We start from the raw sequence: 15,795 nt of genomic DNA, 5'->3' as shown, positions 1-15,795 counted from the left end.
CACTCAGTTTTGAAAAAGATCAAAACTTTGAGCAAAGCAAATATTTATTAAAATGAAACCACTTTTGTGACTCTTGGGCTTTGAGAGAAGCTGAGAAAACAAACAGGGCTCTGAGGGAGGTTTGGGAGCAGCCCGGGCGGCCCGCAGTTGGTTCCAGCGGAGCCGGCGTCCTGCCTTTTTTCCATGAAACACATCATGCTTTCAGGGCCCAAGTTTGCCCATCGCTGCTTTGAAAGGTCTAAAGGAGTGAATTTTCCAGATTGGAAAGTGGGGCTGGGCCCGTGTGGCGGCTGGGAGTGGGCGGCAGGGCGCGGGCCAGGCGGGTGGGCCCACAGCTCACCTACCTCATCTCTCATGTACACGCAGACGGGGCTGGCCTCACACGGCCGGTCCAGACACTCCCTGAGAGGGGAGGAAAGAAAGCATCACAGGTAGCCACTGCCTGGGGGCACTGCTGCCCTGGGGATGGCACCCTGGCCAGCCACTGTGGGGGACCCACCCACCCTGGCCACCCCACGGCTGGCCATCAGCCCATGGCCTGGGGGTGTCTCCCACCTGCCCACGGCCTCCCGGCTCAGAGCAAAGGGAGGACACAGAACACGGGGACGGGCAGCACCAGCCACCTCCTGGACGTGCCTTGGGTTGCTGTCAACTGTGCCCAGGGTCGGCGATGAGAAAGTCCTGGGAGGGCATGATCTGGGCTTTTATCTGAAGCTGTCCCCTGAGAAGGCTGCTGCCCCCAGAAGCACCAGGAGCACTTGGCACGGATCTATCTCACAGACTCCGAGGAGAGAGTGGGGCAATGCCAGGACAAACAGGGAGGTGGGCAGCAGGCCCAGCCACCAACGCCCCTCCCCTATAAACCAGACCCTGAGATGGGAGGGAAGGGCCCCCAGGAAGCACAGCTGGGCAGGCTGGAGGATGGCGGGCATGCAGGCGCACAATCGCGCACACACCCTCAGGACGGCCGACACCACTCACACAGGCCTGTACCTCGACAGCTGTACCACACAGGCCTGTGACAACCAAGGGAAGTTCATTCCTGCATTTCCTGACACATACCCATAGAACTAGCCCCCAAATAAACGCGTGTCCCAGACCTATCGGCAGTGCGCCAGGCCTGACCCTCTCCTCTGGGAAGGGTGACAGGGAAGGGTGACACAAGGCGTTGCGCCTGCCAGAGTAGGAGACCTGGAGCGCCCTCAGGCCGTGCAGTGCTGCCCTGCCGAGCCCAGGGCTCAGACAAGGAGGTGGCTGGGATGGGAGACACAGAGGCTGAGCTGGGGACTGTACACAGACACTCGGACACTCGGCTGCCTGGGGCCGTCCCTGAGACCCGTGACACTGTCCTCTGCTCAGGTTCAGCATGTTTTCTCCCATCTCTCTTGTTTGCTTTCAGTTTATGCTTTTGCATATTCCCCAGGGCTGAGACACTCAAGCTAATCCAGAGCTTGCCGTGGGGGCCCCTGGAAGAGGTCCCTGACCACCTCCCACAGGCTGCCGGTCCCCATGGAGCTCACCCTGGGCTCTCCCCAAGGCTGTGCTCACAAAGAAACTGCTCCCCAGGGAAGGCTTCCAGCCCTCGACCAGAGCCACATGGGGGCCGGCCATGGCGGGTGTGACCCCGCACACACAGCGTGGCCAGGCCTCAGGAAAACACAAGACCCCAAAGTGCCAGAGAGACAACCCTGACCAGGCCTACACGCTCTTCATCCTGAAGCCAAAACAGAGAAAGAGTGAGGGAAGATACTCCAGCAAACAAGATCCCAGGGCAAGAAAGGAGGAAGGCGGTGGGGAGACACAGGGGTCCTGCTCCTTTCAATGGCAACAGAGACAGCAGCTGCCTGGGCTCAGAAAGCAAGCTGACTGCCCACCACGAGACAGGCAGAGTCCCCTCTGCTCTCAGGGGCTCTAGCCAGGCGTCCTCCCTCGAAATCCTTGTCCAGGGCACCCGATGCCAGTGTGGGGACCACAAATCACAAACAGGGACGAGAGCACAGCAGCACCCGGGAAGGCCTGCCTGCCTGCTGCCCTCGGAGGCCCCTGGACATCAAACAGCAGCTCAGCTTTGATGTCGGCTCCTCCAGAGGGATCGGATTCCCGCGTGTGGGATCTGAGGAGAGGCCTGTAAACACGCCGAGGGGAGGGGCAGCCGAGATCACTTCCAGACTTTCCTGGCCAATTAACAGCGCTCTCCCATCCGGCCGAGGACAGTGGACCAGGAGGTTCCAGCTCAACGGAGAGCCGAAGCCACCACTCCCTGCAACAGACACTGCTAAAGTTCCACATGTCTCAGAGGGAGCCTAGAGGGGACCTCCTGGGGACCCTTGTGCCCCTGGACCTGCTCCCACCCCCCAGCCCAGGCAGAGCCACCGGACGCCACTTGGCCCAAAGGGACGGTGCTGGGGAGGAGTGGCAGGACCTCACTCTGTCTAAGGCCGGCACACCTGCCCTCGGGGCCAGGCCTGGGGCCAGCAGGGTCAGCCCGGCAGGGCAAAGGCGCTGCTGCTGCTGTGTTCTTCAACCACCATGGAGAGTGTCACCCCCCAGACATGGGCCATCCACCCACCCAGATGGCTCCTGGCAGGGCTCGCGGGGAGGTGATGCTGTGAACTGGGGGCAAGGCAGGCATCTGGAGCCCCTTCTGTTTTTGTCACTTGCTTGGGCCTGACCAAGTTGGGCTGGTACAAACTCAGGCGCCACCGACACAAGCCTGACACCACAGCGCTCCCACACAAGAACAACCAAAACTGACAAAAACCAACTGAAACTAACAGAGTTGTGACTTCAGGCTCAGAGGGGTCCCTGCTGCCACAAGGAAGCCCAGAGTGGGTGAGGCCACATCCCAAGGGGCCAGGTGACTCACATCCACCACCACCCGGCAGCCCAGCCCACAAAGAGATGAGGTTGTGGCCGGAGGGAGCAAGGAGGCCGAGGCTTGGCCAAATCACAGAGACTCCTCCTCCAGAGCAGACGGAGTGGGGAGTTGCAGGGGGGAAGGCAGCCTCTGGCCTTCCCAAACAAGACGGGGGGTGGGGAGGTGCTGCGCGAGAGCCCTGAACGGATACCCGGCATCTAGGCCTCCGGCTGCCCACCCACAAGGCTCTGGGTCTGGGCACAGCGTGACCACAGGCCAACCCCCACCCTCACGGGCAGCCCCTCCCTGCAGCCCGCTGTGCCCTGGGGGCCCTACAACCCTGAGAGAACAGGCAGACACCTGCCTTTCCCAGGGACGCTCGAATCCCTGCTTTTACTATCCACGGGATGAACACAGCTGAGATGGACCAGCGGGCTCGGCTGTGAAATCAGGCCAGGTGTAGAGGGGCAACGGGCTTCAGGGAAGAATCCAGCCTGGCACGGCATGCCTGGAGCCCTCCCCGCAGCAGATGCCCGAGAAGCAGAGAGGAGGCCCACATGGAGCCAGTGCCATCCGTGGCGGCTACCCGTCCACACGGGTGCTGAGCACGCGCAGGGCAGCTGGCCCAGAAGGAGGCCAGCTCCGAGTGTGAGACACACCGGATTTCAAAGACCTCCTACCAAAAAAGAATGTAAAATATCTCCTTTTTCCTGTTGATTACACGTTCAGAAAATATTTTGTATATATTGAGTCAAGTTAATTATATTCCTAAAATTAATTACACCTGTTTTTACTTTCCTTTGATGTGGCTACCAGAAAATTCTGAATTACCTCCGTGTCCCGCACATGTGGCCCACATGGCATGTCCAGTGGACAGTTCGTTGCTCTAGATGCTAGGGTCAGGGCCGGGCCACCATCCACCCTGATCCCCACACAAAGGACCTGCTACCTGACCAACAGTGGACCCAGGGTGCTGTGCTCATCTCCCACAGCTCCTGGCCATGCACGGCACCAGTTGCTCTGGGACGCTTACCACTCCCCAAAGCATCAAGTGAGAAAAACCAGCTTCCTACTTGTCCCACTCTGTGGGGACTTGGACACTTGGAATTCCCAGAGCTTCCCGCCACCGGCCAGCAAGTGAGCTGCTGTGAGCCAGCCGGAGCTCCCTTGCCTCATCGGACCTGTCAGGCGGCTGCCCCCCACGTTGGCAGGGCCCTGCAGTGGTGGGCAGCTGACTGCAGCCCCTGTACAGCCCCAGCATGGCTTCGCCAGCTCACTGGGCATCTGGCTACGACTTTGGGGCTGAAGACGCTGCCCTCCCTCCCTCATCTGAACCTTGCTTCACGGTTAGGAAGTGCCAGCTTCCAAGGAAAGGCCCGGATTTGCACTTCTGGAGATGAAGCCTAGACAAGTCCCCATTTGCTGGGAGAGCAATTCTTCCTCCAGAGTAAACTCTCAGGGCGGAGTGGGGCACAGACCTCCAGCTGTCCACAGGATGGGCTGGGCACGCATGCGGACACGCGCACACACACACAGGACAGGACTGCACAGCCATGGAAACGGTGTTGAGGGCATTTCCAAGAAAACACGAAATAGTCACAGCAAGAAAGAGAGGGTGCGTGCCATGCCGTGCTCAACGCTGCGTAAGAGTCAAGAACTCGTCCCTGCGTGATGACCCCTCCCAGGGCCCAACTCCTCCTGATGTCACCTCATTTCTTATGCCGCTGTCCCCACTGCCCCCACATTCTGTTTCTTGTATCTTAAACCCAGGTTACCGAGTCAGTCAGTCCTGAGAGGCTCATGTGAACCAGTGTTCCCAGCACCTCGGCCCCTCCACAGAGGCGGCCCCCAGACCGCCCAGCCAACAACTCGAGGGCCAGACGGGAGCATCAGGCTTCATCATGACAGGGCAACCCTGGCTCCCCAGGCCAGCAGCTGAGGAACCACCCAGTCTTCCCGGGGGGATGGACCCCGTACCATGGAGCCCCGTCTCCTCCCTCTGGGTTACTCCTCCTTTTGGTGGTCACAGCCTAAGCGGGGGGCCTGGCAACATGGGCTCCCACCGCGCCTGTGTCTGGGGCCCACTGCCACTCAGCAGGCTCTCGTCAGCTCCCCACGTCCCTCGTCTGCCTGCTCCTGGGTGGACCTGCCTGCCTGCCCTTTGGTGGAGCAGTTAGCAGCTTGCTCAGAGGGTGTGTGCGGTAAGTGGGTGACCTTTGTGTCTAAAAATGGCTTTGTTTCATCCTCACCCCTCAACAATCTAGCAAAATAGAGAATTCTAGAACAAATGAATTTCCTACAGTATTCTGAAGGCACTGCTTGGCCACCTTCCTGGTGGTGCCACGGGGAGCCTGAGGCCTTTGTGCAGGCCTGCTGTCCCTCTCTGAGCGTGGGGAACCATCCCATCATCTCCAGCTCCTGACGAGTTACAGCGATGCCACCAGATGAGGCCCCACTGGTACAGGCATAGCAGGCCTGTCACTCTGGAAACACATGCCCTTCAGTTCCAGGACGGTTTCCCACCACCTTCACCAGCTTCCTCCTGTGCTTCTGTTTTCTTTCTAGAGATGCAGTATCAGGAGCCAGCGGCCTGGCCTGTCCCGAGTCCCCTTCCTCTGGCCTCCATCCTTGTGCTTGGCCGCCTGGCTCTGTGGCTCCTCCCAGGAGGAGGGATGGCAGGGACCCTGCGCCCCAGGTCCAAGCATCGGCTCCCAAGCCTCGAGTAGCCGACCCCATGTGCCCTCAGGCATTTGCCACCTCGGAAAGAATGTGCTCAGTCAGGCCGCAGACCAGCCAGTCACACCGGCTAACCCTCAGGCGCATGAGTAGAACGGCATATCCTCAGGCCACCGGCCACTCCCAGACACACAGCACCTTGTCATGTGTGACAGGGACTGTGCCGTTTGATCCATAGCTGTGGCTGACCCCTGCACCTTCAACTGCAGCTTTCTGATCCACTTCCAAGGGCTCTTCCTTATCTTTGTATGTTCCTTTTTAATAGCAACCAGCTCCAGTTCCAACAGCCTCTCCATCCTCGGAGAACAGGAACAAATGCTGTCACCCGTCCTGACAGCTGCCATCTCTTCCTGTCTGTCTGCATTGGCCTCTCACGTCAGCCTTGCTCAAACGTCTGGGCACCCTTGGCTGTGGGCTCCTGTTTACGCCCAGGGCTCTGGCCGCAGTGCAGCTGGCTATCACTATCCAGGTGGTGATCTGGGGAGCCACCCACGCCCCCAACATTGGGAGCTTCCACCATTTTGGGAGCCACATGGGGGGCTCACGCTCACCTACCCCAGTTCTTGGGACAGCAAGGGCATCCCCAGTCCAGAGAGCCCCACCCTACCCAGGGAACGACCTCCAGCACCAGCACCATGGAGTACGAGGGGATCTAGGACCCCACATCATCCAGCGCCTGCCCTGGCCAACCCCCCCGCCACCCCCCGGCCCCTTGTCACCCTCCCCACCCACGTCCAGGTGCTGTCACTGCCTCAGCTCCTGCTCTCTCCATCCTCCAGGCTGTATCTCTGTAAAGTCCTTTAATGGCGTTTTAGTTGCCTTTTGGGAGGGAGAAGAATCACACGCTGTGTTGCATGTGTTTCTCCTCTCCTTATTTCTGCCCCAGGGCCTTTGCACTTGCTGCCCCTTTGGCCCAGATGGCTCCTTCTCAGATCCTAGTGCAGCTGGCTCCTCCACGAGCTTCCCCACCACCTCCCAAGGCATCTTCCCTTCTTCTTTGTGATAGCTTCTGATAGTTTCTTCTGGTAGCTCTGTATACCTGCCTATTAGCTCTGGGAGACCAGGACCAACTTCCTACTAGAGCCCCAGCCCAGCCTGTGCTGAATAAATGAAAGAACGAAGTAGAAACAGAGGCAGAGGCCCCATCTTTTCAGCAGCTGAGAAGGCAGGTGCTGGCATCCCAGGTCCTGGGCTTTGAGGAGCCCCCTCCTCCCCTGGGTCTCTGTTTCTTCTTCTGAAAACAAGGGTAACAGCAGCCTGACCTCCCCAGCTGACAGAGGAACCAGTCAGACAACAGGTGCCAAGAGCAGTAGAGTGAGGTGGCAGCCTGTGTACTCATCTTAGAAGCGCTAATACTGTCAGAGGCCACCTGAGTGGGGGCACAGAGTTCTCTCAGGAGAGCATCCGGGTAGGAAATAGAAGCTGGCTGCAGGGGCTGCATCCCCGGCTGCCCAGGACCAGGCTCGTAGGAGGGGGAGGGGCCAGCCGGTCTTGGCACAGCAGCCCACCGTGGCCTCGTCATAGAAAGAACTGGCAACAGGGGGACACCAGCACATCAGATACGGGGAGAGGAGTTCCATGGGAGCGGCTGAGGTGGGGGAGCAGGAATCTGGATGCTGGGACAGCAGGGGCAGCGGGTGCCACATCAGATCAGAGCAGGCTTTCCTAGAGCGAGGCCCTGTCACCGTGGTGGCCCTACCCAGAGTCCCTTCTTCTGCACAGACAAACCGTGGGCCAGGTCCTGTTCTCAGCACTTGAGACACATTAACTCATCTCATCCTCACATCACCCCTGGGAGGCCCAGAGAGGGCAAGCAACTTGCCCATGGCCACACAGCAACCAGTACACCCTCCCACGGTCCCTTCCATTCTGTTGGTTGAGACCTTTAAAAGTGGACAAAGTCTTCCATCCCACAATGAAAAACCAAAACTTAGAAGACTACCATTTTGACACACTCAGAAATAAAGTTTAAACCATTAATCACCAGATAGAAACTGACACACGTCAACTGTCATCAAGATGTTTTCTTTAAATACAGCCCATTCTCATGACAAGGAAGTTTTACACCTGCAGTATTTGTCAGCTGAGAAGCCCGGCATCCCACTTCTCCCCTCACTGCTCACCACACAGGTGGGGACCTCTTGGGTTCCCCACAAGCTCTTCCAGGAGGGCATGGCCTGGCTGTCATACCAGGACATCGAGTAAAAAAGATGAGCTACTGGTGACCAGCACCTGCTGGTATGAGGCCAAAGCAAAGCTCAGGCTTGTGGCTCTGGACCAGCCCCAGTGACCGTGGCAGCATCCCCAGGGCAGAGGGAGGCAGAGCCCCAAACCTGCTCACTGACACTTACCTGATCTGAGCAAAATGGCAGAGAAGCTCCCAGAGTGTCTGGCCTGAGCAGAAAGTGTCTTGCAACCTGGAGCCATCATCCAACTGCAGAGCGATGCGTACCTGAGGGGCGAGATACAGGAACCAAGTCAGGAAGAGGAGCAGCTATCCCAGCTGGAGCCCAGACCAGGTCTGATCCTTAGGGCACTGTTTTTGCTGAATTTTAGTAAGTGAGCACACTGCTTTACAGGATAATTTTAACAATTATCTCTCTAAACAGTGACAAAAGTCTATAACCCACAAGGGGGGAAATTCTCCTCTGGTCCCTCTGTTGAACAACAGACACACTAAAGCACGAGTGCAGAGACCCTAGGTAAGGACCTTACACAGCCCCACCTGTCACAGCCCAGCGCGTGACTCTCTAGGTCATTGCTACTCCTGCCCTTCTGGCCAAGGGACTCCTCAAGGGCACGTTTATTTACATGAAATCCCAATAACAAACAAAGGAGGAACTGTTCTGTGGGAAACTGCGAGGGGGTCTCCAGCACACCCAAGGAACCCACAAGGGAAGTCAGGGTGTTTCCATGTGAAAGGCTGAGAACCACAACTGTAATGGAAAAAGAGGTGTATTAATAAGCTCAGCCCCAGGCGCCTGACTCCTGGTGGGCTCTGGACAGAGAACTAACACCCCAGGGCCTGAGCCTCCTTGCCTCTCGACACGGATGAAAACCACTTCCCTGCAGTGCTGGGAGAATTTGCAGTTTCGTATGTAAAGGACCCGCTTGTGCACAAGAGAGCAGCTATCACCGTGATTCTTGTCTCTGTCCACAGTAACCCTAGTGTCATTCGCTAAATCCCTAGGACATAAAAGTTACTGACTTGGTAGAAAGCAGTGGGCTGCAGTCAGAAGACTCAGGCTATGGTCTAGCCGAGACTGGTCAGAGGAAAGCCTGCGCCCCTGAGCTGGGTGTCCTCGTCCCAGAAGTGAGGCTGCACTGGACACCACACAGAGTCCTGCGGGCTCTAAGACTCTTGGTGATTTTCTGACCAGAAACATCGTCGTATGGCGGATGCTGCCAGCACGCTGATACGGACACAGCACAATTAACCGCCTCTCCACCCCCCACTCCCAAAAAACATTCAGCACAAAGAATGAAAAGTCTCATTTCCAATCATCAGCTTTTGGAGTAGAAAAGTGGCTCTGGCCTAACCTAGAGAAGGCAGTCTCACTTGAGGACGAAAACAAGTGCCTCGCCTGCACAGCCCTCTGAAACAGCCCACGCTCCCCACCCCGTCTGCTTGGCCTGCTGATACATCCTGCGGCCCAAATGGTCTGAATGGAAGAGCCGGGAGGAGCAGTGCCGCCGGTCCCCCCTTGAGAGCCACCTACCATGTTCTCAGGCCCCTCGCGGCTCCGGGAGATGGGCACCATCTCCAGCTTGGCGTTATTGGGCAGATTGGCGAATCTCCACTGGAGAGAGAGGTCAAGCACATTCCTTTGAAACCTGCAAAACAGACCAAAGCCACAGGCTGCCGGCTGACCCGAACACAGCCCAGCCCTGCCGGGAGCACGGTACAAGCAGAGTGACGCCCACGTCTGGCTAGCAATTCCGCAGCCCATGGCGCCAAGGCTGCAGGAACAGAGTGACGGCCAGCAAGCCTGCAGAGACAGGGTGACTCCAGCAGTGGGTCTTCCAAAGGAAAGAGAGAGTGAGCATTGATACAGTTCGGGCAAGAACAGAGAGAACACAGACAGGTCACCCCTGGGGCAAACCGAGGGCCTGCTCTTTCAGACTGTGAAGCAGCAACCAGCCCAAGTACAAACTCAGAAGATAAAAGCACACGTGGGCATAACTAAGGGCTGTGCACCGTGCTCTGCGCAGAAAAGTTCTAACAGAACGATGCCCTGTCGCCATTGTTCGGAGCTGCAGCCGTCTGGCCACTGCGGCCACTCTCCCTGTGCTGCTGGCCATCAGCCAAAATGACCCGCTCCTGCTATCCTTGGAAGCAGGGCCACAACCCCAAAGACCAGTGACAGAGGCAAAAGTTCTAGAGAACCACAAATGGAATGACCGGGCCTAAAGTCTCCATGGAGAGCCAGGCCCTCACGGTGGCTGAGATTCACAGATGAAGGGCTGAGACCGCCACTCCTAGCTCACAAAGCCAGGTCCTCCAACCCTGGAGCAGCCCTTCAGTCTCTCTGCCTGTGTCCTGCATGTTTTAGCCACTGCACAGGGACCTGGCAGCTTAGAGCTTCCAACAGATGAGGAAGAGGCCCACATGGGCCTGCAGCCTCCTCTGACCCTCATGCATAGAGCTCCTGGATCCAGGGAGGGATGGCTCTTGGAAGGAACTGAGGGGAGCAAAGTGAACTGGTGAGTCAGGGCGGAAATATCCACAGCCAGGAGAGGAGGGCAGGTGGAGAATCCAGGGACCTCCGAGACGCCTGCTGCTCTCTATTGACAGCCTGCCCTCCCGGGAAGCACAGTCAGGGTCGTGGTCAGCTTACTTCACAAACAGGAAACTCAGATGAGAAGTGCCAGTAGGTAGCCCAGGCCACCCAAAGGCAGTGCTGGAACCACAATCTGCAGCTCCTGACATCCAGCTCAGATCATACCTCTTTGGTGGACTGACAGGGAGTCAGATACCCACTCCTGAGAGGAGGAGAGAGAGGAAGGGGCGTGGGCCTTGGAGGCCTGGACACTGCCTCAGCCATGGGCAGGGAGGGTGGCGGCCAGGTGGCCCTGGAGCCTGAGTGACCCTGGGCCCTCTCCTCCTGACCCCCTTAGCTCCCAGGAACCCTACGGGAAGGAGAACCACCACTGTTAATCCTATAGATCACTTGGGTCTCAGAAAAGCTCCTGCCCACAGCAGAAAATAGTTCTGCCGTGTGGCCTTGATTTTACAAGAGACAGACAGCGGCCAGAATAAATCACCAGGAGAGTGAAAAAGAGAACTTATTTATGCCTCTCAGAAATCAGACTGTGAGCTCTATTTTCAATGAAAGTTTAGGGGGAAAACTACAGCACTAGTGAGAGAATGTGAGCTTTGAATACACACAAAGTGGTCACCCGATGGCATGAATGCCAAGATGCCTTTGGAAACAATGGTTTCCTGAACATGAACAGGGCATTTAGAAGACTTGGGAAAGAAACAACTTTGATACCCATCTTCAACACTGGCTGGAAATTACCTTATAACAACCTCAATGTCAACTGCAAGACAGGACAGAAGACCTAAGGAAAACCCGAGAAGTGAGGGGCTCAGAGTCCTGGAGATGAGGGGAAGGGGTCTCACACACGTGCACACACATGCGTGTGCAAAACACTGCCTTCGGTGGCAGTGGCAGCAGTTTTTAAACAAATTACACAGTCGGTGGATACAAAGGAGACAAGAGAAAAATCAATACATGTTGTAAAAGTCCAACCAGGCACCACGTGGAGGTCTCAGGCAGGTTCAGGGAGAGCAAAGAAAGGGCACACAGCTCTGTGACAAGATGCCAGGGGACAGCCCAGCACTGGCCCTGGGATTCTCGGTGGCAAGAGGCAGAGATCTGGGATGACGTGAGGGCATCTCCGCTCACACCTCCTCTGCAGAGCCCTACATGAGAGGCAGCACGGGCCAGGTCTAGCAGAGCAGGCTCCCACCCCTTGGGCTCCTCTCTACCCCTGAATGTGAGGACAGCCAAACCGTGAAGGACACGCCGCTGCTAAGATGGGAAGCTCCCCATCCGGGATAGAAATCCATACCCACCGGTGCAGGGTTTTGACCCTTTCATTGCCTTAGACCCCACAAGAATCTGGTAAAAGCCCTCTCTTTGGAAAAATGCCTGCACACAAAGACCCATGCACACAACTCCAGGGGCTGTGAGGCCACCAGAACCCACCTACAGTTTGCAGGTTTCTTCCCATTTCTCCATGACCACCTCCCCTTGCTCTCAGAGCTCCACCAGGAACTTACACAACCAAATGCACAAAAGCCCTCTGCAGTGGGTAGAATGGTGGCCCCTAAAGAGATATATCCACATCCTAACACCCAGAACTCATGAATGTGCCTTATTTGGAAACAAGGCCTTTGCAGATGTAATTAAGGATCTTGAGATGAGGTCATCCTGGATTATATGGTAGGCCCTAAATTCAAAGACAAGTAGCCTTATAAGAGACAAAAGAGGAGAGACACAAACACACAGGAAGCAGGGAGGCAGAGACTGGAGGGAGGCGGCCACAAGCCCAGGGACGCCTGGAGCCCCCAAAAGCTGGAAGAGGCAAGACAGGTTCCTCCCCTAGACCTCTGGAGGGAGTGCGGCCCCACCAACACCATCACTAGGGGCTTCTAGCCTCCAGAGGGTGAGAGAATAAACCTTGTGGGTTTAAGCCTCAGCAGGGCCCTGCGGGAAGGGTGGATGGATTTGGAGACCAAGGCCCGGCCAAAGCAAACTCACTTCAGGTCGTACTCGTTGGGGTTGAAGTCCTGCCGACGGCACGTGTCCTCCAGGACCTAGGGGTGAGATGAGGGCATGAGCCACTGTATCTGGCCTGGTGGGCCCCGGCGGGGGTAGGCAAGTGCCACTGAGGCAGCCAAGGGCACAGAGTGCACCTCCTGGAGAGCCGGTTGGCTCTGTAGGACTAAGCCTAATACAAGCCAGGTGATGGACCATCCACTCAACAGCTCCACACGCCTCACCTGCAAATCCTGCTCACTCTCCTCCTCACTGGGTCTGCTTTGTCAACCCAGCTCTGTGGGACCCAAAAAACCGGGTCCCCAACAAACCCGTCACCACAGACATCTTCCTACACTCGGGGACCCCCACACACACACAGAGAATAAAGTTCAAACTCCACAGAGAGCCAGCTCGAGTGGGTCCTAGGTGCCCCCCCTGGGCAGGAGCCCCAGTCCCTACCCTGCACACACTGAGTTACCATTCATCGTCTCAGCCCCCTGCACCACCGTGTGTGCACCGTCCCCTACACATCAGGGCCCAACAAGCATTTCCAACGTAATGCAATCGACGTCCGCCAGCTGCCCGGTAAAGTGCTGCGAGTGACTCAGCACACCCGGCCACAGCACACCGAGCCGAAGGGCGACCCCGGGGTGGGGACAAGGTTCGGGGGCCCTCGGAGGCGGGCTTGGAGCACCGCGGGCTCGGGTGGGGGTGGCAGAGGCCGCGACCCCCGCCAGCCCCTGAGTGCGGCGCCCCCGCCCCCATGGACCCGGGGCCCGACGCGGAAGTGGGCGGGCCCGCCGCGCCAGGAGGTCGCTCATTGGCCGTCGCAGACCCCGCCCGGCCCCGCCCCCACGGCCCTCGCCGCAACCTCAGGAGCGGCCGGCGCCGAGTCGCCGCCGCCGCGTTCCCGCTTGCCGCCCGCCGCCCGCCCGCGGTCGCACCTGCAGTAGCACTGTGCTCGGCGTCACCTTCACCGTGTGGCGCCGCCCGTTCGGGGCCAGCACCGACACCGCAGAGCCCCCGCTGCCCGCCGGGGCCGCCATCTTCCGCTCACGTGACCCGCCGCCGCCCGCCCAGCGTCAAACTTTATCCGCAACAGCCGGACGCACAGCCTCGCGGCCTCGGGGGCGGGGCCTGGGGAGGGGCGGGGCCAGCGCGCCTCCGGGCCCGCCCCTGCCTGGCCACGCCTCCGGTGCTTTCGCTGGGCCCGCAAGCGCGCGCCCGACGTTAGATAGGCGCTGTCACTCCAGCGCGGCCACGTGGCGCCGGTTCTCGGCCGGCGGTGCGGGCAGCGAGTGCGCCGAGGCCTCGGCTCCCTGTCCCCGCCGGCCCGTCCTGGGTCCCACTGCCCCCCTACCTGCCCCCTCTGGTCCCGAGGGGTAGGGTCAGGCCCGGTACCCCTGCGGAGTGAATGCCTGCCGGCCGTGGGGTGGTGTCAAGGTCAGGGAGCAGCTGCCAGGAAAGGCCGGCCAGAAACTCCAAACCAGAGAGCAGATCCAATGAAAGTCTGCGACGAGCATTCTGCCTGTCCGTGCTCTCACTCTGTCAGCAGCTAAACCCTGTGACAGAACTTGTCCCCCAATTCCACCCGCCCAAGTCAGTGGAAGGGCCGGGAGGAGGGGCGTGTGGGATCCTGCCACCCCTCTGGTGTGGGTGCTGTCACGCCTTGGTGTAGCTGACACATCTGTCTCACAAGCAGCTTCATACTGACAAACAGACGACTGCATGCTTATGCGAGAAAACGGGAAAGCCTCAGGGTAGCCACAGCTCCACGACCACCCCTCACAGTTTGCCTCACAGTCCAGAGAGCCTGTCTAGCACTCTATGCAACCTCAGTGCCTCACCGAGCCACACACACTGTCTGGTCACCATCGGCCAGTCCCCTCTCCTGAGGCCGGGGAACACCACAGGACACAGGACAGAGAAGTTTTCTGGCTCAGAGACAGCTTCTGCTGACCTGCCCCATCCCCTCCTACCTGCTCACATGGGTCTCATCATCCATGTGTAGCCGAGTACACGAGGCCTTGGAGCAGACACCTGTGGGGCATTTGTGACTACTGCCTGCAAGCTCTCAAACCCACCCTTCAGCCCAGCAGGGCCCCACATACAGTTCTGCGGCAGCCAGGCCCCAAGTTGCCCCCAACCTGGCCTCTTCAGCACTGTGGGGTTTCCTCAGAGCCTCATCTGCACTGGGACAGGCCTTTCGTGCCTGCTCACTTGTTTACTGGCTGTCCCAGGGCAGCCCCATCTGTCTGGCCCTCCGCCGGCAGGCATGCAGAGCAGAGCCTGGCACGGGGTGGGTGCTCTGCAAACATCTGTGAGAGGAATGACTATCGATGGGGGGACAAACGAATGCACAGTCCCCCCACATGTGCCTTCTGCTGCCACTCACCTGGCAGGGGCAGGGTGCCCCAGGCTCAATGGGGTCTGTGTCCTGGCACTGGCACTAGGAGGTGGGAGAGGCAGAGCAGACCCGCCTCCCTTAGTGGCCTGGCTGGGCCAGACCTGGTGAAGACCAAGCAGGACAGACCAGACCCCATGAAGCCCCCATGAAGCAAGCCCCGGAGCCAACCCCTGGATGCTGGACCTCAGCTTGAGAAGCCTCCAGAGGCTGGAAATGCCCAGCAGAGGCTCCCCTGGTACAGGGGATTATTTCAGGCTGGAGGCAAAAATTCCAGGTTAACACACCAGCTCCACACCACAGCAGGAAGGACCCTCACCTGCCCCATGGCAAGTTTGCCATAGATTAGGACCCACATGCCTGGCCCTCCATTTGCTCTGTGGGGAGGCTGCCTCCTTGTGCTTACCTTCCTCAGTTCCTCACTGCAACTTGGCACCTTCCCTCAAGGCCCCATCACCTCCTGCGGATGGTCCAGGCACAGCCTTAAGGACGTGATCACAGCAGAGGTCACAGAGATGACTGTAGGGTCAAAGATCATCTTTGGGGGACTTCCCTGGTGGCCCAGTGGTAAAGAATCCGCCTTACAGTGCAGGGGATGCGAGTTCGATCCCTGGTCAGGGAACTAAGATCCCACATGCTGCGGGGCAACTAAGTCTGCGCGCCACAACGACTGAGCTCGTGAGCCTCAACTAGAGCCCACGCGCCCTGGAGCCCTCACACCACAACTAGAGAAGAGAAAACCTGAACACCACAACTAGAGAGAAGCCCGCGTGCTGCAATGAAAGATCCCACATGCTGCAACTAAGACCCGATGCAGCCAATAAATAAATAAATAAATAAATAATAAATCTTTAGGGGAAAAAAATCATCTCTGGGAGGCATTCAAGGCCCCAAAGGGGAGCCTTTTCTTCGTGCTCATAGTTCAGCCTCTCTCTGCAGCTCATATTTTTCTTTCCAAATTTGCCGTTTTAAAAAATGACAGACCTGTACATTAACTTTCACAGCAGCTTTATCTAATAGTCAAAAGC

The 15,795-nt window shown here is 58.1% G+C and overlaps 1 protein-coding gene across 10 annotated transcripts in view; it reads right to left on the bottom strand.

Moving 5' to 3' along the window:
• ASPSCR1 (ASPSCR1 tether for SLC2A4, UBX domain containing) overlaps window positions 1-13,464 on the bottom strand; it is a 29,942-nt gene extending 16,478 nt beyond the window's left edge. For 5 of the 10 annotated variants that reach the window (XM_082374214.1, XM_082374211.1, XM_082374213.1 and 2 more), the window contains exons 1-5: window positions 13,308-13,464; window positions 12,364-12,419; window positions 9,313-9,427; window positions 7,945-8,045; window positions 345-402 (exon numbers count right to left, since the gene is read on the bottom strand). In XM_082374214.1, the coding sequence (XP_082230340.1) occupies window positions 345-402; window positions 7,945-8,045; window positions 9,313-9,427; window positions 12,364-12,419; window positions 13,308-13,409 (432 nt within the window). In that variant the 5' untranslated portion in view covers window positions 13,410-13,464. Of the gene's footprint in view, window positions 1-344; window positions 403-7,944; window positions 8,046-9,312; window positions 9,428-12,363; window positions 12,420-12,822; window positions 13,142-13,307 lie in introns of those variants that run through there. The other 5 variants (XM_082374218.1, XM_082374215.1, XM_082374212.1 and 2 more) reach the window with 5 other exon arrangements.
• Between the last annotated feature and the right edge of the window lie 2,331 nt (window positions 13,465-15,795).

Source organism: Balaenoptera borealis (genome assembly GCF_965194805.1).
Source record: "Balaenoptera borealis genome assembly, chromosome: 20".
NCBI lineage: Eukaryota > Metazoa > Chordata > Mammalia > Artiodactyla > Balaenopteridae > Balaenoptera > Balaenoptera borealis.
The sequence above is the reverse complement of the archived record's forward strand: the minus strand, read 5'-3'. Positions and strand labels throughout refer to the sequence as shown.